The following is a 27,034-nucleotide window of genomic DNA, read 5'->3' on the forward strand; positions in this document are numbered from 1 at the left end:
TAATGCTGAGCAATAAAAACTCCAAATAGGACAACTGAGACATCAAACACTTCAGAAAAGCACTTTTAAACTCACCTCTGCTCTAAGTTAAATACCTGTTGATTTAATGACCTAAAGTTTAACTGGTACTTTTGTACTTTAGCACAAAACTAAACTTCAGCTAGGTACAAATGCTACTCCAGGAACGGTAACACAAAACCAAATCCTCAGCTGGTTTCTCCAACATCATATGTATTCTTACAGAAGATACATGCATATAAAATAATAATGCTCAGATGGCATGCATCTGTTTCACTACAGTATGAAAGAAATTCATCACCTGGTTTATTTTACGATTAAGATGCTATCATAGGCTGAACATTAGAACATTATAAAGCTGAACTGATCTACTGTGCTGCTAGGTCTGAACTAGCAATCAGATCTCATTTGGTACACCTTTGTATTTATCTGGATGTGCACTGTCTTAAGCTGGCTTCTGCTTTATACATTGGACCATCGTTAACATACTGTGCAATGAATACCTGTTTCTCGGCTCCCTGTGTTTTTCTTGTTGGCCATGTTAAATATTGAGCGCCTTGAGTCAACCAGCAGTCTATAGTATCCAGCTGTTAGACAAGCAAGATTCATTGCATCTGACGACTCCATCAGTAGAGTAATAGGCTAAGAAGAATACAATCAAGTCTTGGTTAAGGCTATTCCTCCTCAATCTGTTTACCTGCTGACAATGCTACTACATGGAAGCAAAAGGATTTACATCACAAACACCACACTGAAAAATACACAACGAGAACTTATTTTCCTCAGTACCAATACCAAACAGTATCAAACGTTTAGAAAACGCTGGAGTTGCAGTAAAGTAGAAGTCCAACTGGACGTTTTAATAGCTGATTTTGCTCTCTTTCTCAATGAAGCTAACCATTTTAAGACTCTTGCTCCATCTTTTTCTTGCATAGATACATTATTCTTGCCAAAGCACTGTTTACAGTTACTCTGAAACTGCCAAAGGCTAACAACCTGGTACATTAGGTGCTGCAGTCTTGCAGTAGTATGGGAATCTGCAGCTTCCCAGAAAATGAAGTGCCCTAAGCACATATAAAGAAGCAAGATACAGGCAACAGAGTCAGGAAAAGTTCAGGTTCAGAAAATACTGTAGTGATGTTAAAGCTATCATTACACAACAGTGACAGTGAATATTACAACGACAGCTTAAAAGAATTCAGTGTTTGTGGCCTGCCATTACTGAAAAGACAAGCGATGAAACAATAAGCAGATAAACAAAGAGAATGGAGAAATATCCTCAGAAGGGAGATCGGCAAAGAAAACAAACTCAGAGACCTCAGAGCTTTGAAAAACTATGGCTGCCAGGCTAGTTAGCATTGAACCTGACACATCCATGTGAAACATACTTTCTTTAATTCCCTTTTCTTTTGCCACAATATATAAATTTCTTTGCTTGAAACTTTTGTTCATGGCTCTGTTGTTTTTAACACCAAAAGCTGCTCTTCTCAAATTTATTTTAGGGTGGCTAGCCTCTACAATACCTAGACAGGAAATAAAAATGAAGCCCTTACCGTGATACATAGATAGAAATTACACTGTAGACAACCCATCTTATCACTCACAGTTTGTAGTAACTCATAACTATGTGGACATTTGTGACAATTTATCATAATTTAGCATGCAGAGCCCACCATCACAAGACAGATGCAGGCACCTGCATCATTTGTTCCTGGAGCAACATTACATGCAACAAGGACGGCTCTCCAACTTACTCAACCCTTGACTAGTTACAAGACAACTGATTCTGATGGAGGCTGTGGCCAAAATATAACTGATGATCATAGTTTACTACCAAGTCCACAACAGGTCTGATAATTTTTTAAATGCCTGTGCTGCAGCATTTTAGGCCAAAATACTCTGGGTTCCTGGAATGTATAAACAGTTTTCAGCAATGTGGAAAAATTTATGCATTTTTTTTCCTTAAAGTATTTGGTGCTACAGTTTGAGCTTCTATTCAATACATGCTTCTTTCAAAGCATTCAACTATAGCTATAAAGGTTAACTATAAATCATTAAACCTACAATGGGCTAATTAATCTCTGCTCTTTTGAGTGACTACTAAAAACTAACATTTGAAATGCTATGTTCATCTCAAATGTTCTGCAGTGATTGACAGAAATGGATGATCTCCACAGAAATCTGACTGCTGAAAACAGTGCTGTGAACTACTGTTAATCTGTTGAACAGTCCTGTGACAGCTAAATTTTTATTGCCTGCTTTTGCCAAGTGATACATTCTTGAGAAGACATTAAAAGAAATGAAAAATAAAATAAAAATCCAAACCGTTTATTCATTTATTCATTAAGAAAATACTAGCATACATGACATAAATTCATATATTCAGAATCTGGATATATGAACCTGCTACCTTAGAGTAGGCCACGGGATGATCAGTTGAGAATACCTACCTGTGTGTGCCTGCATCTCCTCCACTAGGACACAGTGACAACCCCTACTTGTATCCCACAGAGAGGCAATTTTTTGTTAAATTCCATCCAGAGTCTCTTAGAATTGTAATTTCAATGTTAGGGCACTCTCTCTGGGTTTAAGATCGTATATGTTGAAATGCAAGGAGATGGGGATATAGATAGCTTGCCATAAGACAGTAACAGAATTATAATATAAAACATCATAGGATGGAAATATGTAATACTATGGCATACAGTGCTGCATTTTGAATATGAGCAGATGGGAAGGATTTAATTTATATATTACTTTCTCCATCTGGAAAAAGGTGATAACAGCTTTCTCACAAGAGGGATATGAGTTTAGCACAGTAATGCAGGTAAAGTAGCCTAAGATCCTCAGATGTTATCATTGCTAAGTAAGGTGAAAAAGATGTTGTGTTCACCAGCCTGTACATTTCTCTTAAGTTGCTGTCAAAGAGCATCTAGATTAATTTACAGCAATGTTTTTTTCATTAACTTAAACACAGGGAAACAGTTCCAGGTCAATAAACCTAAAGCATTCAAAGCAAAAGCTTAGTAAAATATTCCTTGTGTATGGTTTTTGTGTATAGCTGGGTAAGCAAAAAGAACTGTTAGGCTCTATTTATTTCAGTGGAATATTTAAGTTTCAAGTATAATGAGAACTCTTCCTTCAGTCTCTGATTATACTGATTAATGCTCTAGACAGTCTATGAAGCATTTCACTTCAAAACCAAATAGAAACCACACCAAGAACCAGGACAATATAATATATAAAACTCCACTCATTGCCACTAGATGCCACAGTTGCAAAGTGTTAAGTGGGATTTAAGAGAAATTAAATGACTATAGGTGGATGAAGAGCATCTGTGAATATATTATGTAGGGCAAAGCACTGAACTGGAATTACAAGGGCTAAGAAAAAACCCTTGTCTTTTTACAGTTTATTTCACTGGTAACCACTACGCAGTTACTTACAGCAAACTTAAACAAATAAAACAGTGGATTACAGGGGATACTCGTCTGATGTAGCTGGCGATTCTCTAATGATAATAATATTGTCTGTTACACTAGAAGGAGCTTCTTCTAGGGGCTCAAAGAGCTTCAAAAGGCCAAATTCATCATCACCTCTTCTCACCATGGAAATCAAGGAAGACAACAACAAAGTGAGTTGCTTGGGGTCAGACAAGAGAAAAATCAGAATACAAGCTTTGCAAAGCACCAGTCTGGTACACCACAGGCCCCTCAAATGCCCTACATGCACTCTGACTAGAAAAGAGCTAAAAATGCACCCTCAGAATATTATTGGCATGAAAATGTTCAGAACAGTATAGCTTGATCAAATACTCAAATAAAGACAAAAACATTATCTAAAGATGTTATAGCAATATAAATCAACAACAAACTTACTTTTACATCTAAGACATGGAGCTCGACTCTAACACTGCTTTCATCTTCTGTAAACATCTCAATCCTGTTCACGTGGCTGAAGTCTGCCAGGAGAGCCACCAGGTTTGTTTTAGTGTTTATCACATGACTGATTCCGTATCGTGGCCCTACTAACAGAGTCACTTCGGAACGCTTTTCTCCCTGCTTTAGCAGAAAAAGGAAAAAGGGAAAAATAAAAAACATGATAGGTACTGCATAGTAACAGAAAACACCATTGCCTTCTTTCATTTTCATGGAGCTACATTTGTATGGCATTCCTACATTAAAGATTTTTATGTTTTTCTGAGAAGATACGATATACAAGAGCAACTTGATTCATAATTAAAACCAAACAGTAAAGGAATCTGCTGCTGGATATTGACTATACTCTAGTTTTTAGACGGATAGTTGGATGGACAGACAGATGGATGGGTGGACTGTTTCTGTTAAAAGAAAATCTATAGTTAGTTGAATTTGCCAAAAAGGTGCTACCTATCTCCAAATCGCCAGTAAAATTCAAAATATAATATGAATGTTATTTTCAAGATGAAAAGAAAATAAAAGTGATTAGGTTCAATTAACAATGACTTTTTAAGTGTATGAATAGAACCTAAACTTCTGAAGAAAACGATATGGTCCAGCTTTTGCAAAAAGACATTTGGATAAAAAAATCAAGAGAAGAGAGAGACTATTTCAAGAGAAATATTACCACTAGTGTTGCCTTGAAAACACGCCCTCCATATAATCGTAGATCACTGAGGAACTTTAGATAATGCACCTTGGCTTGCAGAGCAGATAGCTGAGGAAGGAGAAACAGGGGTAAGAGGTAGTGGTGAAAATCAACACATTACCAAATTCAGAAAGAAAATGTATTTATGTAGCCTAAGGAGAATGGACTACAATAACAACTCTTCAGAGCCTGACACTAAATCATTAGGTGCTTGAGTTTCATATGTGGAGAAATAGTTTCATTCTTAAAATTAAGATCTTGCTTGTTTAGTCAAAATGCACTGAGGACTTGGGTATGGGCAGATCAGAGCACTGCAAGAACATCATAACTGCTCAAATGAAGCAAACATGTTAAACTACTCAGATTAAACATCTGTTCATTAAGGGATTTCAAGGCTAGACAGCAGCTTTCCATTCATAATCACCATCCGTTCTTAAACATTTATGTACCTATACAGAGAAAGAGAACAAAGAATTTGCTTTTGTCAGCTATGTGTATTACAGTTTGCTAGGTACTTGTGGCATATGGCATATTATTCCACCTCATTACTGCATTTCTTATTTTTTAAAATAAAACTCTTCCACTATATTTAGCAGGGAATAAATCTGAAAGCTAAATACAGTACATCAATACATATGATCATATCATGCAATATATGTCATAATTTATCTCCTTTTTTCTCTTCTGAGCTTAAACTACCTACTTAAAAAGAAACAACTTGGAAATATTTTATGAGACTGAATGGAAACAAGAAACAGTTCATTTCACCCAAACAGTCTGGACCTAAACCCTATACCTCCCTGGTGTAAATCCTTACATCTGGACTTTTAAAAGATAAGATAAAACAAGCTCATCTCATTTGCTATTCTCATTTCAGCCACTAGATTTCTAATTCAAAAACTTATTTCATTTTGAACTTTTAAGAGCCCCTAGCTTAAGATTTTTCTAGACACCAAGCTGGAAATAGATCCAAAGCAGAGCAACTATTGGTAATGCCTTCCCCTTCCCTTCAGCAGGTGTTCAGCTGGTGGAGAAATACACAGGGGTTGTAAAAAATGGGAGAATCCTGAGAATGACAGGCTTCCCTTCATGCGGAGGGAGAGAAAACCCCAGAGAGAAAGCAGTTCCTGTGTTAGTACCTACAAGTGAGACAGAAGGTGATGATGAGCTCAGATGCTTTGTTTCTGAGACCCACCTGTTAAAAAAATAGGTGGGCACACAACATATTTCCAAAGCTCAAACTGAAAAGAATGAGGCAAAACCAATGAAGTCTGCTTGCTGCAGGAAGGGACTGTTGCAAACTCTCTTCTGACCAAGAACTGATACTGTATGTCACTGTCATCCCCTGCAAGGCCTGCAGCAGTGATGGCTTCCAAAATAAGCCCAAATTTACACTACCAGGATAAACAATAAGCAATTGGCATTATTTAGCTTTAGCTTCAACAGTACAGGAGAGGTGGTGTTTCTTCCTGAGCATCGCAAGTCGAACACATAGAGCTATGTCCACAGTCATGATGTGATCTGAAACCTCCAAGAAGGATTTCTGCTGATCACAATGAGCCTTAGCTCAGGCACCACGTTGTTTTGGGGTTTTTCTGTTCAGAAACAAAGTGTCATGAAGCAGGATTCAACTCATTTTATGTCTCAACTAGTAACTCTTAGGTTCTTTTTATAGTCCATGGAGAGAAATAGGCATTTCTAGGACACAAGTCATCTGACCAATTTTTGGTTCCTAAGGTGGGATGGGATGAATCGCTCCCTAGAAGTGCCTATTTCTCTCCATTGACTACAAAGAGAGACTAGATGACTCGCATAAAGAAACCTCATTACGGTGTCCAAAACCAGCCTCAGCTGTATGCATGTAACAAAGGCATTTCTCAGAGACATTTTCTTCTACACGCTTTTTTCAGCTGAAGTGAAAGCTTAGTGCTAACAAAAGCATTTTACAATAGCAAGGAGGGTCATTTACTGTAAGGACCATCATCTATCCAGTTAGATCTTGGCCAGCAAAAGGTCTCTATCTACAGCATAACGGAAAACAATCCTGAAAAACAGCATTTATGTCAGGCCCATAGGTTAATGTGGATCGGATGAGAGTACCAGAGAGAACAATAAGTTTCCTAACAAGTCTGCCATTAATAGGAAGCACTAAATGAATCAAAAAATATATATCTTTATCATACATGAATTATTAATAACCAGTTTTCTGGCATTCTCAAGATAAGAAGATAGTTTAGTTGGGGTATAATTAATTAATTTTAATTGTTCTTGGCTATGTTGTACCGAGCACCAAAAGTTAAATCTCTGAAAATATAATGGCTAGGTGTTTCTCCAAAGGATTAACTTTAAATGTTTCCCATGCATGCCACATTTTCTGTTCCTTAAAACATATTTTCCATTAAGATGCAAATGTAATACCTTTTTACCCGGAGGAACTAGGTTTTGATTTGCTTTGACAAGGTGTGAAAGTGCTTTCTTTATGTTCTTTTCTTTCATGCTTTGCAGCACAGCAGATGGAAGAAACGTCTCTAATCCCCATTCTTTTCTGCAATAAAAGGCATATATTTATTTTCACATTCCTGTGATGATTATTTATCTAAAGACTGGTGACTATGATGCCAAGTGAATGAACACCTGAAAACAGAAGGAGACTTGATCAAGTCCAGAGTTTTGCAATAACACTATTTTCTATATTCAAAATGTGTATTACTTATGAAAAAGATGCTTTAAAATGATATATAATCTCTCTTCTATCCCTGCCATCTCTTCCATTGTGCCATTCAGAAAAGAAGTTCCAAGTTTTTATGTTTAAAGTCTATGCTGTATTGTTAAACGTCACTTAATTACATAGGCAAGTGCCATTACAGAATTAAAATCTCAGAAGATTTAACAACAATGTCAGATTTAATTTTATTTTCTAGGCTTTTTTTTAGAACATGCAAACCAGCCAGCCACTGTCTTTGTCAGTTATATTTTGTGGGGTTTTTTCCCCCTCAAAAAGAACCAGTCCCCCTCCTTTTACTGAATTCTCTTTTCTGCTTGAAGCACCCCTTTTGACAGAAGACTGACTCTTCACTTGCAAGTAATTATTTCTGCTGATTTGTTAATAGGATACAATCATCTTCAGTAAGGTGGATAAACTCTACAAGATCGAGTGTGCAACAGCTATTATTTCCATTCTGTAAGTAAACTAAGCAACAACAACCAAAGTTTTTGGGTTATGGTTTTAGGGTTTTTTTAAATCCAAGCAGATGTACACACAGTTGCACTTGGAAATCTTTTTCTTTGTAGTTACATATGCATGTTGTCTAACATAAAACAGGTACCTACTGGGATGCTTCTGTATTTAAGAAATCTTACAAATGAAATCAAAGACCCTACAGTGTTCTGAACCAAGAAATCATCTGAATCTTACTATAATAATCTCTACTAAAACCTTAGGAGTCAGACCATATAGACTTAGATCTGACCATTAAACCATTGAAAGCAAATGAGTACATCTTATTCAAATTTATAGGCTATTTCACGTGCCTAAACAGATGACCAAAAGGTAAATGGACTGAGAGGTCTGTACTTACAGCTCTTAACACACCTGAATCAATTTCACTGACAAAGAAATGATGCATGCATATAAACATACTAAAGAAACAACCTAAAAGCTTAAAGAACACACTGCATTCTCAACTTACTCTATATATTTGAGGGAGATTTTCTGAGTTTGCTTGGTGGTCACAGTTGCAATATACATCTGTAATGCAGCCAACCTCAGGGCAATGTCGTATTTCAGTTCTGGTCCAAATCTTTCCTGAACCACGTCGTTACAGCTCTGCCAAAGAACCAGTAGAGGGAGCATCAAGTTTAAAAATCTTGCACTAAAAATAAATTTTATATATATATTTTTTTAAAATTAACATTGCATGAAGAGTAACCTCAAACTCAGAAGCAGGACCATGCTGAAGGTAGGACTGTTGCTCTCAGAGGTGTCAGGTGCTCACCAGGATATGGGCACTTTTGAAGAACACAAGTACTTCTGCCAAAGAGCAGAAGGCATGAGCATTTTGGCCTAAGCTCTCTTCATTCTTCCTGGGGAGAATAGTAATCTTTCACAAAGAGTTCTGGGAGGATATCAGTGTATCTAGCATTAGGATAGCAGATTTCTACCTGGTGAGACACCCAGAAGAATTGCTTGTACATCAGTTTTCTCATCCACTTTACTGGAAGTTCCTTTTCAGACATCATTTCTGTCTGAAATACGTATTAGAAATTACTTCAGCTTCACACTTTTCTAAAGCCAAATATATTTTGGAAAGATATCAAAGCATTACTATTTGGAGAGACTTATGAAGGAAGGGGACTTTGCAGATGATAAAGATCTGCACATTCCCCAAGTGCATTCACTGGCTTTATGCAGCAGAAATAAACCCCAGGATTTACTGCAGCCATGCTTTTCTATGTGAAGATATAAATCTATATATATGCTAAGTGCAGCTACCTTTTTATTCTCCTTTACACTAACAATAGCCATGCTTTCACTTACCTGTACATAGAGATATTCAAAAGCAACTGGATCTCTTCTTAAAAGATCAATGGGATCCTTTGGGACAAAGCTAATCCTGAAAAGACATCTCATTTTATGTGAGCTTGGCCTCTGGGTCACCTAGGACAATGCAATAATCATATTAGAGCTTGGCAACCCTGGTCAAGCAATGCAGTCTGGGGCAATGTGACCCTGCTCCAGAGCCATGTACTAGCAAGAAAAAGAATTCTATACAACAAAGAGCCTTGCCATGGGCTCCTTATTAAGTTCTTCACATAAGAAGATCATATATGTAATCTTGTGGAGAGATGTTTAGACTCATATAGGCATGACTGCCCAATACAACTCATCCTCAAAGCAACAGCATTCATTCATTCAAAACTGGAGTGAAAGGACAGAGAAAACAGGCCTTAATGAAAACCATCCAAGTGAAATACAAACTGAGTTGTGCTTCAGCAGGACCAAAATACCCATAAATGAGAAGGGCTAGAAGGTTTTTGGGGAGAGGTCACATTTTATTTCTTAGACTGACTGAGAACACAGGTGAAACACAGTTTGGCAGCTGTTATTCTCCCTTTCTCTCACTTGTTTTAATCCATTAGGCAATTTGCGAGAGATTGGGTCTTTTTCCTGGGTTGTTCTGGATTAAAAGATCTACCCCATGATTTCCGACCAAGACAAATCTCTCCCAATACATTAAAACATGAAAAAGACCACTTTGCATGTTGGTCAGCAAAACTTTGTTAAGCATGTAACACCGTAATCTGGGTATATTCATGGGGGACCACTACATAGCTAATAAATAATTGGATGAAATATTATAATGAAGCAACAATATAATGGCAAATGAAAGTATTGCTGATTTTACAGGAACTTCAAAGAAGACACCCTCAGAGCTAATGTAATTTATATAGTTTATTTAATTAGGCTAATACAGTTAGAGAGTTAGTGTACTTTATAATAAACATCTTTAACTGATAAAACTATACTTTTAAAAATGTCCAATGAAGTCTCTGTCTTGCCCTAACAATTTTCAGAGAGTATGTTTATCTCACATTGTCTCTGACCTCATTCCTAAGTATCTAGGCATACTCTGTATGTATAAATAAAAGCTCTGGATGGGATTTTCAAAAGCTCACTGTGTTGGTTTATTCTGATCCTTCTGATTTCAGTGAGAATTTTACCAATTACTTCAAAGAGAGACAGCTAGGCCAGGAGAGCCAGTATTGAGTACTTCTGGGTATTGTGCAATCACTGGGTAGCTTATACCCACAGGAGAAGAATGTTAACATGGCAAAGTCAAGTGCTTAAAGGTTAGAAAATGCTAGAAAGACTGTTAGCTGGTAAACTAAGCTCCTTCATACTATTACGCAGACTCCAGTTACATGACGAAGGGAATCCTGGCATTTAAATTAAACATTTTTCATTTTTTCCCATCTCATCTGAGAATCCATTTCTCTTTTTTTTTTTTTTTTTTTTCCAAATTTAGGTGAAATTTAAGAAATCCTAATGTTCTCCTGAAACACAGAAATATCATGGAAAATTCAAGCTAAACAGTTTGGCAAAATGATAAGGTGTTAAAATCAGGGTCCTCTGCTGGAAACTGAAGCAACTTTACTTCTAGTCACACCTCCCTGATCTAAGGAAGAAAATCACACCAGCATTTTCTGGGTCACAATTCATCATCACTGAAGTGACATAATGTATTGCTGTGTAAACAAGCAAAACTTGGCTTCATCAGAAGGAGTATTATTCCCTGTCACCAAGATACAGATCTGTATAATCAGATAGGAACCAAAGATCAAAATAAGGTTTTTAAAGGAATTTGGTCAGACTGTGGTTCTCAGAATTGTTACCATGGATTTTCCAGCTGTTGATAACATTTACTAGCCAGGCCATGTACAATATGGAAAAAGCTTGATAAATGTTTTCTAGCTTTCAGTCTGATCTTTAATAAACTTTTTAATACTTTTTAATGGCCCAATGAAGCAATGAAATATGATGCCTATATAACAGAAACATAACTGTTTTCTGTGAGAACCTGATTCTTAGAACCACATCTAAATATCGTTGCTATTTGACAGACTGTATCAAACTATAAATCTTGCAGTTAACTCACTTGAGTAATGAAAAAGATGGATAATTTACTGATTAACCCATCTCATTAATATCTGTTTTCACATATCATTACACAAACCTGAGTTAGAGTCTCCTGTTCATGTAGCAAAAGGAGTTTCGTTCCAGATCCTTCAACCCTCTGCTCCAGCATCAGGGAAAAGTGTTCGATACACTTGATGGAAAGCTTTTCTTGGAGTGTTAAGATGACATCCTAATTAAAAAGGGATTTATAAAATGTGCTTAAATTCATGAAGTGCTTGGGACCCAGTTCTTCACTGCCACGCACCCAGCACAGGGTGGAAGCCCAGATGTTAAACAGGAGGATAGTTGTGTTTTATGCCTGTTCTGCATGAGTGTACAGCACACCACATGCATTCACCCAGTGAAAAATCGGCGCACTTATATTCGAACATCCCCGAGAAGGTATCACATAAGCATGTGAAAAATATATACATGGGATTGCTGTGAATGGACAACCTTCTGGGCAGTGTAACATGCAAATTATACTTGTGCGGCCCTTAAATCATATCTCTCTGCCTCCCTGGAAATAAAACCTCTCCATCAACAAAGGAGAGGTGGTCTTGCCACTATTGTCTTCACTTACTGTTGGGACAGGGCCACCAAGCAGTACAAACCAAATTTATATGTTCAATGACAAAATTAAATGAATGGCTTTTATTTGTTCTTATGGCAAGGGTTTTTTTTTTTGAAGTCCACTTCTTGGGTTTTAAATGATGACAGAAAAGTCAACAATGGTGATACCTGTGCAGAACAATAGCTCTAAATTCAGAGACCATGTTAGTTTATAGTATAAACCCCATTTTTAGAGACTTTTAACTAGTTATTTCCACATTTGATTATGTCTAAGGGTAATTAATTTGAGAACAATTGTTTCTAAAATAACAGCTAAACAAACCTCCCCACTAAACCATTCAACCAATCCCTACTTTACTTTCATATAATGCTTTATAAATATATGCAGAGTAGTAATATCTGTCAAGGTATCTCTTGCCTTAGTGAATGTAGTAGGAAAAAGAAATATATAATCCATTATTTAAAAATAGCTTCACATTATGTTGGTGAAAAGATTAAAATGTTTCTATCCATCCAAAAGATTTTTAGATATACATAAGTATCCAGATGGATAGGACTTACTAAGGAGATCATGATGAATTGTTATCCAAGTGTTTTAACATAATTTTGGAAGATTAACTGATCAATTACAGTCTGTTTACGGAAAATCAACACCAACTAGGTGGAAGGATGAAAAATGTATGTAGGAGTAGGGGGACAACTCTGTACAATGTAAAGAATATAAGAGTGTTAATGGATTGCAAGCCACCACTCTAAACAATGGAGGTTAGTATTATACTGTTCTGACTAATGTGGAATTTATTGCTTACACATTAAATCTACTTTTATTTATACTCCTAAACTATGCTCAAAGACAAGGGGCATAACAGTAACATGAAGAGACATAATATTAAATGTAAGTTTTTAAGAAGGGTATTAATGGCACTGTTTTCCACTAGCTGTCTTGAACCTTTTAAAATACGATGTTAAAGCACATAGGCACTGAATTACTGAACCAAATATTTTGCTAGCCTATCCTCTCATCTGATAACTTAGAGTCAGACCAGGTGCTACCTTGCAGCAGGAAAGCGAGGACTACGGGTAAGGCACTAGTTGAATCCTTGTTGTTAAGTGGTGAATTAGTAGAAAAAACCTGTGGCAAAAACTCAACTGGGTCATGTCTGCTTCACTTCAGTTTATGGAAAGAAGGAGCAATGCATACCTGCCCATCCACAATGAGGAATATATAAACAGGAGCAAGAATATGTAATATATAGCTGTGCAGGCAAAGAATACATAATTTTCTGAATTAGATGCAAAGGAAATTATTCCTGCAAATAGAATGACTAAGGTCAAAGCAGGCTTACAATATCAATACAGCTAGGTTGCTAAGCCCACGTGGGTATCTTTGCAAATGATTCAGATTAGATGTATGGTCTTAAAGTACATGACATGCCCATGACAGAACTACTGAAAACTAATGTAATGTGATGGCCAAAGACTGGTCTTCAGAGGCAGAATATCCTGGAGCAGGTTGGTTGTTTTTATGCTCATAAAAGAAAATACTAGAAAGTGGGTTCGTGGGCTTTAGAAGAGTATGGAGACCTCACTACCTACATGAAGCATGTCTCCTATTTCTTTACCCAACCAAATTCTCAAACAGACTGAAGGAATTCAGCATCCCATGGCTGTAGAGAGGAGGCTTGTATCCATTACCTGCACTCAATTTATGCCTAACGTATACATACGATTTATAAACAGATATTGCAGCCTATTTTTAAGTGTAACTTCAGTATCTGTTTTGCCTTCAGACTAGAGTAAATTTCCTCATTTACCTTAATCACTCTCCTTGGTGTTCTAACTTATTGAGCATACTGCTGAATCAGAGAGAGCTCAAAAGCAGCCTTTCTTCAAACAAGCATAGCTTTACAATCCCTTAAAACCAGGAAAAGCTGGCAGCGCATCTGAAAATTGCATCCCCAGCCTTCACTGATCGTTCCCACCCATGCACCTCTCTTGTCTCAGTGTCCCAAGCATGCGCGCTAGCATGGGTGAACTAGATTTGGTAGCCAATCTGTATTAAAACTAGCTCACCCAAACAAAAATGCTTGAGAGACTAGCAGCATGCCGAACAGCGCTAGTCGTGCTGCTTACTACACTACTCCAAGGCACTCACAGACACTGATGACGCCTCTGGTTTGGGAACCTACATGGAACAGTGTCACAGACGCTCCCTAACAGCCTCAGTTGTGTGCCAGGGCTTCACCCTCTTTATTTCTGTATGTGAAATGTGTTAGGAAAAGCACAGAGAGCATTACCCTGAGCCGACCAATTTATCACCAGCATAACCCTACAATATCCCATCCCAAGTTCACCGGATGACAAGCTAGATGATATTCAATTAGCAACCAACATCTTAATCTTCTTAGCTCCTGACTTTTGCTGACAAATCATGCTAGAATTTGGCAGCATATCAAAATGATAGGATCACGCTATTATAATTGTGCTCCAGGCACATTAAAAATATCACTTCTACTTCTTCATTGACAAAATGGACCAAAACGTCATTATTTCTGAACTATGAGTCCAGCCCCAACTGAACACATCAGTAATTCCGTTCTTAAAGCGTTCCAAGTAAATTATAATTACTGAAGGTCTTACAAAGAGTTAACTGGCATTCTTGGCATTGCATACCCAGGTATACCTGGCCTACCTTTATTGAAGTGCTGCAGTCAAAACGGAAAGATTTGGTTTGTCCATTTTCAAGATACACCTTCAGAACATTTGGCATGAAAAGAAGTGAATTATCCTTAACTGTTTCCTGCCAAGCAAATTAGTGAATCAGATGACAACATGTAACAACAGAAATCTAACTATTGTTCTATAAAGAAGGACATCATTCAGATGGAAAAGTAACAGCTGAAAAGGAGCGTGTTGGCTCAAATTAAAAGCAGAATTAGCTACGCCCTACAAGTGTTTAGCCATGCTCATTACAGCTGCACTCTATAGGTCTCTTTCCTGGAAAAATGTAACTGTTCACATACATTTTATGTCTGGCTTGGAGTATTTTCTTTCCCTAAATGCTATTTCTCTGACAATAAGTGCTGCCTCCAAAGCTGAACCCTTTTCAATAAAACAGAAAAACAGATTACTGTTTCTCTGAATATAGTGAGCTATTTAGTGTATTCAATCTACAAAACGGGAACTGCAGATTCACTAGTAAGAATTACAATCAAGATGTTTTACATTCTCTTTATAGCTGGATATTAAATGCTAGTATCTGTCATCATTTAAGAAGAGTAACATGTAATATTGCTGCTTAATTGTGACCATTCATAACAAGGATAGTAAAATAAACAGGAAAAAGGAAGGGAAACAAAGCTTTGGGTTTTTTTTTGGTTTTGGTTTTGTTCTAAAAAAAGCAGAAATTGCTTTTGACAAAATGTAGTATCAATTTATGTTTGGAAGAGAGTTGGATAAAAACATCAGTGTGGAACAATGTTCTGGCAAATTATGAAAATGAGCCGAGAGTTCATGTTTAAGGAGGAGTTCAATGCCTCTCAAAGGGAGGCTGACTTTACCTGAGGGCTGGAAACAAGAAGTTCGAGTAGATAAAACAAATTTTGAAGAGGTTTGTAAGGTAACGTTAATCTGTTTTTCTGACATGCTACTTTTCTTGAGTTTATGGGTTTTCCTACTACAAAATTGCTCTGAAAAAAACCCAAGCAAGCATTATCAAGACTATAAAGACAGACATATATGTGCTATCACCACAAAATGCATTCACTAGCATTTTATTTTAAGAAGGGACAATTTTTTGACAATATTATGGGCCCAATAGACTTTAAAACCAGATCTTTAGAAAACTTCAGGAACAGAAAAACCCTTCCCTTTGCAAGCCTATCACTGTTGTTCCTACCATATAATTCCCTCACTTTCCAGCCTTGAGGCGTACCTTTGGATGAAATGCTCATTCCTTCCTGAGATTAAATAGTTGAATACTCACCGACACCTGGCCATTGATAATTACTTCTTCTGAGAAGCGCACTTTGACAGGATTGGACTTCAATCTTGCCTTTTTTGCAGCACTAATAAAAGCTGATTTAGGAGACTGGAAGGAAAAATGATGACAAGATATATCACATAATTTCAAGTTAAAACCTATCTTTCCTTTTTCAGTTATTCTCCCTGTTTCTCACACACTGGGAACTCCATGTATACAGCAACACTTTTCACATCATCCGCTGAAGAAAGGAAATACAGTCAAACCATAACGCTTCCTGAGATAATACACATGTACATACATGTAAGGAATCATACTGTGCATACTGCACATACTGAAAGTTATCTCACTGTCAGACTGGAGCAATGAAAAGGGCTTTCAATGTACATACAAATTCCTTGTAGTGCTTCCACAATGATAGTTGTCAACCAAAGTTGTCTGCACGAATGGACACTGACCAGTGACCAGCCAGCGACCCTTCCTTCAAACACTGAATGGAAAATATTTTCATAATCTATGATCAACTAGATACAGGTATACACAACTTTTGCCAAAGAACTGTCTGAGAGCTCTCCAAGCGCAGTGGTATCTCACTATACTAGCCCACTTCAAAACATGGGTTAGAACCACCAAAAGGCACCTGCGGGCCAGCAGGCTTCCCCTGAACGTATTCCCTACACACACACTGTGCAAGGCTTACCTTCAAGATCAGACACTTTGTGGGACTTCATGGATCGGAAGTCTAGAAACATCCCCAGTTTTCTTCTGGGCCCTAATCAACTTTTACCTACTACATTATTCAATAAATTCACCTGTGATCAAGTGTTCAGCCCTCGGAAAAAAACATCTCTCTCCATTTGAGTAGTTGGACTAAACACCCGTTTGTAGTAACAAATTAAATATTCACAGTCAATGGGATTTCCATTTTCAGCAGCAGAAGCAAGGTAGTTTTATTCTCAGGTCAGTTACAAACACAGTGCTTCTGGCCTTGCCTGAGTCCATAACCATAACAGGCAACGGAAGAAATTCTGGCTTTGGCTGAAAATCACTAGGCTCCTCTGGGCCAGGTTTTGGTCCATTTGTTTCAGTAAAATGTGAATTAAGATTTTTCAGAATCGTTTCTACCTCCTGAGAAGTGGCCTTACTACTTTTGGATACTGAAAAGACTAACTCATGTTGGTTTGCCTGTGAGAAATTAGCGCAGACGTCAGTGATGATGATTCTCAAATAATTTCCTATTATCAGTGCAGCATGACAGCAGTCCGTGTAAACACAGGAAGTCTTGTCACCATCACTCAAATTTTGACTAAACTAACAATCTGCAGGAATGATGGAGTAGTCCAAGGCCATGTGCTCTTGTGGTCTCTGATCTCTGCTGAAACTGCCTAAAAAGTTATTTTCTTGTGATGCAGAAGCCGTGTTTCTAGTAACCAGCAGGAAAGTCTCTAGCTCATTTCTGTATGCCACTGATTTATTATCACATCAAAAATGTGGTAACTATTACCATAGGCTCAGTATCAACCAGTGAACAAGGAATGAAAGATGCCACATTCTCCCAGGAAATATCAGAGTCATCCGATAATTCCTGGAGCACAAAATAGAACCAAGAATTAAAAATGAATGCTTCTTCATTTTTACAGTTCGTTTTTACCTCTTCTCTAGCAGCTATGACCATACATCTTTTTAATCAGTACAGTAAATGACAGAAAATTCAATCCCATGATTAAACCAAGCTCAGCTTCCAGAGCCAGTGCTGAAAAATGCAGAAGGTCCCCCAGAAGACTTGAAACAACCACCAAAAAGAAAGAAAGAAAGAAAGGTTTTTTTAAAAAAAAGTTCATGTCTTAGAGCAGGGGACCCAAAACACTTCTTCAGCAAGAAGGAACAACATGGAAACACTGAAGAAGCATGCTTACATATTGTACTCTAGGGAAGAATTCCTAGAAAGACACAGTATACAACAGTACCATGATTAATAAAATAATTCTACACATGACTTTTCTAATTTCCCTCCTCTCCATGTGGTCCCCTTCTGCAGTGTGTAAGGGGTATAGTCTATATGGCATCCAAGTCATGGACTGCAACCTGTTGATTCCTACTGCCATGGGGCAGCACAGCTACAGGAGTAGGCTACTGGCTCTCCCTTGCAAGGGCAAAGGGAAAACAGTGGCTTTCACGTACTCTTCTTGCTGGAAGAGGCTTTTTACAGTTGTTTGCTCTTATTGCAGATGAATCACCAGTCTGGCCTCTCTTTGCAGGCAGACTGCCAAATTTTCTTCCAGATTTTGGCAAGGTTATTCCCATACAGCAAATCTGGCAAACCGCTATGTGGCTCTGTTGCTCTCTACAACCTCTCTCTTTCCCTCCTTACAACCTCAACAGTCACTTGCAGGGGGCATAAACACTTAAATTATGTTCTTGCAAAAATCTGATGGGGGAGTCCAACACAACTGAAAGATCTGAACATAGGCGGGTCCTCAAAAACTTCTCCAGCACGTGGGGTTTAATATACATATTGCACAGCCAGGGGAGCACAGCATGGTCTGCCATAAAGCATGGGGCTTCCCTCCCTTCCCACTTCTGCTGTGACAACATGGTCAGGACTCCGGCCCCTTGCCAGACATTCTGGGTGAGCCTGGAAGCAGATTGCTTTCTAAAAAGCTTCAAACTAAAAACCAGGGGTGTAAGAAAAACTAGAACAGCTGTGCCAGGTATTTGGGGGAATGTTCTCTGCTGGTTAAAGGTTTGAGTAATAGCACAGCTTTTGCATTTAATTGCACAATCTCATTGTTTCTACCTCTGCATCAACTTGGCACTTGACATTTTCTCTTTGAGAAAGGAACTGTTTCAAAAGAGTGTGGCAAATACCTAGGAAAACAGTTGCGTTTGATTGTTGAAACTTGCTTGTCTAACAAAGCATCAGCAAGATGATGTGCTGCTCTATTCTACCTTAATGTTTTCAGATTTGTAGGCGAAGAATTTTATCAATTAATGATTCTCAGAGTGCCAGGTTCATTTGTTTCTGATACTCTGTCTTTTAGCCAAATGGAAGCCATTATCCTCAGCTAATGACCTTAAGCAGGAGGTGTTTACACTAATGCGGAACATTTATCACTGCAAGTAAAGTATTTGCACTGTCACAGATAAAACCAGCTTAATTAGAGTGACTTTTGCAAAATGAGGGACACGTTTTAACAAGGAGTCAAAATACTTCAAAAACCCACAAACTTTACACTGTGTGACCTAAGCACTGTTTTCTGTTAAAGCTCAATTTTATCAGGAGTTTAAGTAATTTTTACTTGTTTACACAGAATTCAGTAAAAATTCAGCTGATCACAGAATCACAGAATCATCAAGGTTGGAAAAGACCTTGAAGATCATCCAGTCCAACCATTAACCTAACACTGACCATTCTCAACTACATCATATCCCTAAGCACTATGTCAACCCGACTCTTAAACACCTCCAGGGATGGGGACTCCACCACCTCCCTGGGCAGCCCATTCCAATGCCTAACAACCCCTTCTGTAAAGAAATGCTTCGTAATATCCAGTCTAAACCTTCCCTGGTGCAACTAGAGGCCATTCCCTCTTGTCCTATCTCTTGTTACTTGGTTAAAGAGACTCATCCCCAGCTCTCTTCAACCTCCTTTCAGACAGCTGTAGAGGGCGATGAGGTCTCCCCTCAGCCTCCTCTTCTCCAGACTAAACAACCCCAGTTCCCTCAGCCGCTCCTCATACGACATGTGCTCCAGACCCTTCACCAGCTTTGTTGCCCTTCTTTGGACACTCTGATCATGTCAACGCTACCTGGAGAAATTGTTAATAAGAGAAATGAAGCATTGCATAGAGATTTGCTTGGAGAAAACAATAGCGAAGACAGAGACCCTCCGTTAAACCCTACTTACTAGGGACTGCAATCAATGTGCCTTCCGCCAGTAGGGTCAAAACATGAGAGATTGCTGTAACAAGAGGATGATTTCTGGAAAATGTTATTTTTCTCATTTTCTGGACTTTCCAAAATTAGATCCTACTTTTGTCAGCAGCATTGTAGCAGGTCATTTTTGGATAGCCCTTAAAAGCAATATCATTCATTTTGAGGGAAACTGTTTTTTGATGAAAATAAGAATGTCTAGTACTTTGTCCACTTCTGCAGCTAAACTGTAATTTGGGGGAGATTCCAAGTGAAATGGTCGTTTTTGCTGCAAAAGACCTTTGAGTGCTCTTGCCAGTAGAGGTGCTGCAACAACAAAATCTTTGCACCTGCTCAAGAAAAAGAAGGATTTAGCATTTAGAAGAGGGTAGTGTAGTACTGAGCTACCATAAAGAAATGAAACAAGGCAGCAGTATGGGACAGTCACAAGGTGAAAAGAAAACCTGATTTATGACAAGGAGTGTCAAAATCTGACAAATACCAACGTTTTAAATCGTCACAAATTGTATCTATGCAATCCATTTTAAGTTTGTTGCTTAAAATTGGTCACTAGTTTAACATGAAATATTATGATTGTTAGGAAATAAGGAAAAATTGCATGACCGCAAAAATGTGTTGACTTTTTGGTCCATCCCTAAAGGCAATTATATGAGACAAAATTTAGCAAGCAAATAAAATGTGAATAAGAGGAAGAATTAAATTTATTAAGTGGAACAGTACATAATGCCCAAAGGCAAACTAAATACTGCCATTCATAGCTGTTAGCAAGGCTGAAACAACTACACTGGCCCACAAGAGTATTGTAGAAGGGCAGGTAGGGACACAGAAGCAATAATGTGGAGAAGTTTTACCATGCAGTAATTTGTTATAACTACAGGGCACTGACAGGTCATCATCGGGACTATTTCTTTGTTAAACTCCTGGCACAAATTTAATTGCTGAAATAATGGTCAAATTTGGGTTCTCTCTTTAAAGTTGGTGATCTATCATAGACAATTATATTTTACTATTTGCATTACTTATATTTTACTATTTTTAGATGACAATCACAGCCTGGCCATTAGCCCCATACATGTATAACATGTACCTATAAGGTGGGAAATAGCCAAACCTTAATTTAATGCAGGCATTGAGAAAATCCAATACATTCCATCTACAGTAAACAACAGCCTAGTTGTCCCAAAAATCAACCACGGGTCAGCTTCAGACTTTGTGGAATGTGCAGACATTGCAGTTCATCTCATGACTAGATGGGCCTTGGCCATCTATCTCTGCATTTATTAAAAGTGGAGGTCCTCCATAAAATCCCCTCCGCTGGCCTTTTGAGATTCTGCCTCTCCAAAGTTCAGCCATTTACACTCATGGATTACTCCTTTACATTCATGATTACCTCTCATAAACAGGTGACTGCTCTTAGAAGTACAGAAGAAGTCAGTCATGCCATACTACTTTCAGCCCTATAGCTCTGCAAGGATAAGGACATCTGAGAATGAAAGAAACCTTCACCCCATACAAACCCAGGCTAAAATGAACAATAAGGGACTATAGGACTAGATGAACATAAAGGACTATATGAAAGATAATGCACCTGGGATGGGAGAAAGGGCTAATGAAGAGGGAAAGGAGACCTAATGGCAACTGGGGGCAGTGGGGAGAACTACAAGGAGAAAATGGTGGACAGGGTGAAGGGTGGACGGTCTCTTTTCCACTTTGCTGAAACAATTAACAAGAAAGTTCACACTGAATTTTCTCAGTCTTCACTGCTGAAAATACGTATTTTGTACAACTACACTCCAGAAAAATCCATATAGCCTAAGAGGAGGCCTCCAGGAAGAAAGGTCAGGAGCAGCAGTGCTCACTGGGATTTGCATCACACACAGATGGAATAAGAAAGGCTGCACAGCACAGGTCTGATATGAGAGGGGGCTGCTTCAAACAGCAAAGAGTGTTTGGACAGTGGCCATGGACCAGCCAGCACTTCCAGGAGGCAACACAGTGATGGCAAGGTTGTCATTAACAGCATCTTGATCCTCTCCTGTGTAGGATTAAAGCTATGTATGGAACTGACCATACCAGAAAGCTGATGTTGAAGTTATGCAGTGGAAAAAGTTGTCAGGATGACTAAAAAATGTACACATTCAAAGAAAAAAAGCCATCATTTCTACACCAACTTCAGAACTACAAGCAGTCAAAAATCATCTTCTTCAAAATGTTCATGTCTGACTTCTAAAAGAGTTCTAAAACTACACCTTGGTGGTCTTTTTCACTTTAGATTTTGAAGTCTGTGACAAACCTGTTGCTATTTATACCCTTCTTTAGAACCACAAGTTTAGATATAGTAGTTGCTGCTGTTACACGCCTCCAGAAGGAAAAGCAACACAAAAAATACTGTAACTCTCAGTAAGATTGTTGCCACAATCATTACAATCCATAAATAAGTGTTATTTATCATAGTTTTCTGCAAACATTGTCTCAAACATGTAACTGTTATAACAAGAAGCATCTTTCAAAGCAGAAAAAGATCTTATCCTTTTCCCATTGCTGAACTTATGCACAGCAGAATTGCCATAGATCTCAGTTGGGCCTGGACTACATCCAAGGAGTTTGAGATTAACCATGAAAGCAACCTACCAAATGATCTCTACACATAAAATCTGAACAGATATCAAAACACACAAGTTATTTGATTTAAGTAATGCTTAAAACTTAATAAGGCAACAATCAGAACGATAGTCCATTTACAGAATAAAATGGTCAGAAATGATAATCAAATGCCATACTTTCAGAAATCAGAACTTTGAAATGCTTCAACTGCTTCAGCTGTTCAGTGACCTCCTTATGAGCAGTGGTGATATGAACCTAGCAGAGATTTGTAGATTGATGGAAAGAAAAAGATAGTCTAATGCTTTGGTTTGGTCATAATTAAAATGAAATTTTAATGAGTTTAAGCATTAAACAAAACTGAATGCACTTAAGCAAAAATGATCCGCAAAAGCTTTCAAAAAGTACTAAGTGAACTACAGAGTAGTATAAATCTAGATTATGTCTACTTTCACCTGCAATCGTAAAGGATTGTTATTTGAAAGCATGAAAACAAAACACACTCTAAATAGCACAAAACCAATTAAGAAACAGCACTCTTGTAATCCATCTTGGCAGATACTTTTCATGCAATGATAGAACAAAAAAGATTCACCATCAAGAAGAGAGATCAATGAAATGTTTGTAAAGATGCATTTCTGCCAAGAATGGGGAAGAAGTTCAGTCTTTATTTAAAAGTTCTTACTTCTCCTTTGCCTGGTTTCTACTTCATCTTTCCAGTTTTACTAGCAAAATAGTAAAAGGAAAAATGGAGGAGGCAAAATTAAAGAGAAAAACACATGTGCATCATAATTTTTGAGGACAAATAATGCTTCCAAACCGTAAGACAAAATGTATTTGCCAGAGGACCCACTGCACAGAAGACCAGGACAGGTACACAGCTGGAGTGCAGCAACACCCAGGATGGCAGAGCTGTGGGGGATGTCACCTAACAGGCTGAGGCACTTCTGACAGTAACATTGCGGCAGTATTAGGGCCAGCATGGGCCAGATGTTCAAGGTGACCCAGGAGTTCCCCAGGAGACTTCATAGTCTGGGGTTTGCATAAACTGAGGGACCTGCACTGCTTCAGGGCTCAACCTAGGCTGCACACATTGGCAGCATCCCAACTGCTCCCCATCCCTAATGCACACCTTCATTTCCTTTGCAGGAAAACTTGGGCTTGAAAGTGATAAGGGAAGGTTGTTATGAATCAACAAGACCCTGGTCTGGACTGGTAGGGAGGTACAATAAGAGTGCACAAACCAGAGGAGATCTGCAGGGTGCAACAGTCTTGCAGTTGAGGCTCTCTCAACTAAGCTCATGCCACTGAAGCATACTGACTTTAGGATAAAAATGAGTCAATTAAAGCTAGCACCGATGTGCATACATCAGTCCCATCTTCTGACTGCTCTGTGGACATTCTTGGGAAGACAATCTTCATGTCTATGTGAGATAAAACGTCCATCACCTCTGAAAACATGTGTGCTTTGTCTGCTAAGGTAGAGCTGGGGGACTCTGACAGATATGACAGATTGGGGCAACACAAACACACGTATAAGATGGGCATGTGAGCTCAAATGGCTGACAGGACAGCAAAATGTTTCAGTGCCACTCCTAGCTCAGTGACATCTAGAGGTAGTCCAGTTATTGATTAGCTTTTGGTGCTACGTAATGAGAGAAGCAGATTCTGCCTTGTCAGGCCTCAAACAGGGCTTGGACCCAAAGATCTGGGAAGATACCAGGTCATGACTTTCCTTCTTCTCCAGTCCTTTTCTTCTCCAGATCAAAGGCTGGAGGAGGACCGTACTTGTGCTGTAAGGTCTCCCACTGAACATAGAGTGCACAGTTCATTTGGGTTTCAGCTTTCCTTACATTCAGTACGTACAGGCTTGCTCTCATACCAGCAGCACAGCGATAACAGGCCACACCACCTCACAGACATGTAGTACTACACTTTACTGTCCTGTTTTGAGGGCTACCCATGCCTGTACTAAAGTTCATGCCCTTTCTTCACCTGATATCTAAAGAAAAGAATGAAGCCTGTCAATGGATGAAATAAAGCAACTTGCATAAAAAAGGCAAGTGGGTGAGGATCTCTTTTCCCCCATATTATATATATACCCTGTGATCAAAAACACTGGCTGTAATCCAGCAAGCTTTAAAGCAGTTAGATTTCTTTATTTAGTCAGATCATGCCTGCATTTTCATTTAAGGTGGCTGATGTCGACCAGATCCTAGCTCACCTTCCTGCCAGTGGTCTTATGGCAGCATGGCAGCCCCTGCCTGGTTTTGCTGCAGAATGTGTGCTTTTGCCCCATGATTTCCTGGGCTGCATCAAGAGAAGCATGACCAGCAGGTCGAGGGAGGTGAGTCTCCCCCTCTACTCCACTCTCATGGGATCTCACCTGGAGTACTGTGTCCAGCTCTGGGGCCCCCAACATAAGAGGGACATGGACCTGCTCGAGTGGGTACAGAAGAGGCCACAAGATGATCAGGGCACTGTAGCACCCCCCTTATGAGGACAGGCTGAGAGAGTTGGGGTTGTTCAGCCTGGAGAAGAGAAGGCTCCAGGGAAACCTTATAGCAGCCTTCCAGTACTTAAAGGGGCCCTACAGGAAAGATGGAGAGGGACTCTTTATCAGGGAATGTAGTGATCAGACAAGGGGTAATGGTTTTAAACTGAAAGAGGGTAGATTTAGATTAGATATAAGGAAGAAATTCTTCATTGTGAGGGTGGTGAGGTTGCCCAGAGAGGTTGTGGATGTCCCCTCGCTGGCAGTGTTCAAGGCCAGGTTGGATGGGGCTTTCAGCAACCTGGTCTGGTGGAAGATGTCCCTGCTCACGGCAGGGGGGTTGGAACTACATGATCTTTAAGGTTCCTTCCAACCCAAACCATTCTATGATTCTATGATCTACTTGCTGTGCAGACTGGCTTCTAGAAAGGGTACATGACCAGTACAACTACATGGCCACCTCTAAACCAGGCTGAAAGGATAATGAGTAGTACGAAGCCACACAGCACTGGCCAAGTTGCATTTGCAAGATGTGTATTTTGGCAGCTTCATCAGATAAACTTGTTTTCACATCTTTGTGTCAAATCCATCTCATCTCTTATTCTTGGGCGAAAAGGATGCAATTATCCCTTGTTAATCAAAATTGTTGTGTATCAGGCTAGCCAACAGGGAACTGAATGGACCTACTGAATCTGAAATCACTCCTGATGCATGGCTGAGGCCCCTCAGCACCCTGCAAGGTACGCAAGGCTGTGCATGGATGAATGGGAAGAGAGAGATGTGCTTCCTCCCCTGGCTTGGCTTCTCTCCTTTTTTGCGGGTTTGAGCTGAGAGGTCATGAACCCACTCCCACAAACCACTGAGCGAGGTTCAAAGGCATGTCACATCAGCCAGCTCCGAGTTGGGCTGCATTTTCTCCCAGTCCCTTCGAGCCAGCCTCACGCAATTGCCTGTCTGTCTCTTTTCTCCCCTTACCTCCACACGCCCTGCGTGGGAGATGCAGGCAGAGCCCCTCCTTTACATAAAGTACAGCTGGTTTGATACGGCAGTGCAACTCTGTGAGACCAAGGCAGAATCAAGAATCCAGGAGCTGCAACAGAGCAGAAGTTGAAGCAGAACTCAGCGTCCTGCTCTACCTATTTTCCTGGTATGTGTTTAAAGATACTGTTATTATTTAACTTGCTAATGCAGTCTTTGAGTGCAGGACGCTGCAATACAGTCTTAAACATCACCTTTAAGAGACATAGCCCTTATCTCACCTACTTCTCTTTATTGCACAGATAAGGTAGAGACACAGACAGAATATAGGCAGAAAAAAAAGCTGGTATGTTGCTAGGAAACTAATTCCGAAAACACTGACGATACTTACAGGGTAAGGTTGAACAACAGTAAGGAGGATTGATTCTTTGCAGCTTCTATAAAAAGAAAAAAAGAAGTAAAATCAAGTAAAGATTCATCCTTTTATTCACTACAGATAACCAGATTTTCTTTTTAATGGAGAAAACTGCAGTAGTATGGCAAAATGTTTATTACAATTGCATAGCAGAGAATTACAGAGATGAATAATAAGCTAAAATAAGAATGGATATTAAAAAATATGTTTTTTCTAATCTAATGAATTGAATTGACTTAACTTTACAGTTTATACTATGAAATATTTGCTTCATCACAGACCTTCATGCTGCAGTAATGGTTTTCTCCAGCAAGAATGGAATAACATTTGATTAATCCTATCAGTTCAGCATCTATAGGCTATGAATTTCTTTCACCTACTTTACAAATGCAAGTCACTTTTTATACCATTCAGCTCTTGTACACTTAATGCCACATTTATCTGTAGACACCAGTGTTTTCAAAACAAAAGTGAGGATGTAATTTAGCCACCATTTCTTCTCTAGCTCACCTTTTTAAATGGGTGGAAAAGGATTAATATTTGGTGAATAGCTCTGTTAGAATTTTTACGTTTTTAGAAGATTGCTAAAGAAAAGTTTTTCTTTAAAATGAAACAGCTCTTCTTTAGGATGAAACTAGTAAACAGAAACCATAAGCAGCTTTAAAAAAACCCAACTGATTTATAGGCTAAAGAGAAGAAATTATTAGGAATCTTGATATGTTCAAGTGGTCTAGACAA

At 38.8% G+C, this 27,034-nt stretch overlaps 1 protein-coding gene across 6 annotated transcripts in view; it reads right to left on the reverse strand.

The window, feature by feature from the left end:
- FRMPD4 (FERM and PDZ domain containing 4) overlaps positions 1 to 27,034 on the reverse strand; it is a 360,814-nt gene that overhangs the window by 5,860 nt on the left and 327,920 nt on the right. For 5 of the 6 annotated variants that reach the window (XM_074858808.1, XM_074858803.1, XM_074858806.1 and 2 more), the window contains 10 exons: positions 26,273 to 26,318; positions 15,879 to 15,983; positions 14,586 to 14,693; positions 11,379 to 11,510; positions 9,182 to 9,301; positions 8,334 to 8,470; positions 7,063 to 7,189; positions 4,624 to 4,713; positions 3,897 to 4,079; positions 522 to 660 (listed from right to left, as the gene is read on the reverse strand). In XM_074858808.1, coding sequence (XP_074714909.1) covers positions 522 to 660; positions 3,897 to 4,079; positions 4,624 to 4,713; positions 7,063 to 7,189; positions 8,334 to 8,470; positions 9,182 to 9,301; positions 11,379 to 11,510; positions 14,586 to 14,693; positions 15,879 to 15,983; positions 26,273 to 26,318 — 1,187 coding nt within the window. The remainder of the gene's footprint in view (positions 1 to 521; positions 661 to 3,896; positions 4,080 to 4,623; positions 4,714 to 7,062; positions 7,190 to 8,333; positions 8,471 to 9,181; positions 9,302 to 11,378; positions 11,511 to 14,585; positions 14,694 to 15,878; positions 15,984 to 26,272; positions 26,319 to 27,034) is intronic. The other variant, XM_074858805.1, reaches the window with a different exon arrangement.

This window comes from Strix uralensis, chromosome 2 (genome assembly GCF_047716275.1).
Source record: "Strix uralensis isolate ZFMK-TIS-50842 chromosome 2, bStrUra1, whole genome shotgun sequence".
NCBI lineage: Eukaryota > Metazoa > Chordata > Aves > Strigiformes > Strigidae > Strix > Strix uralensis.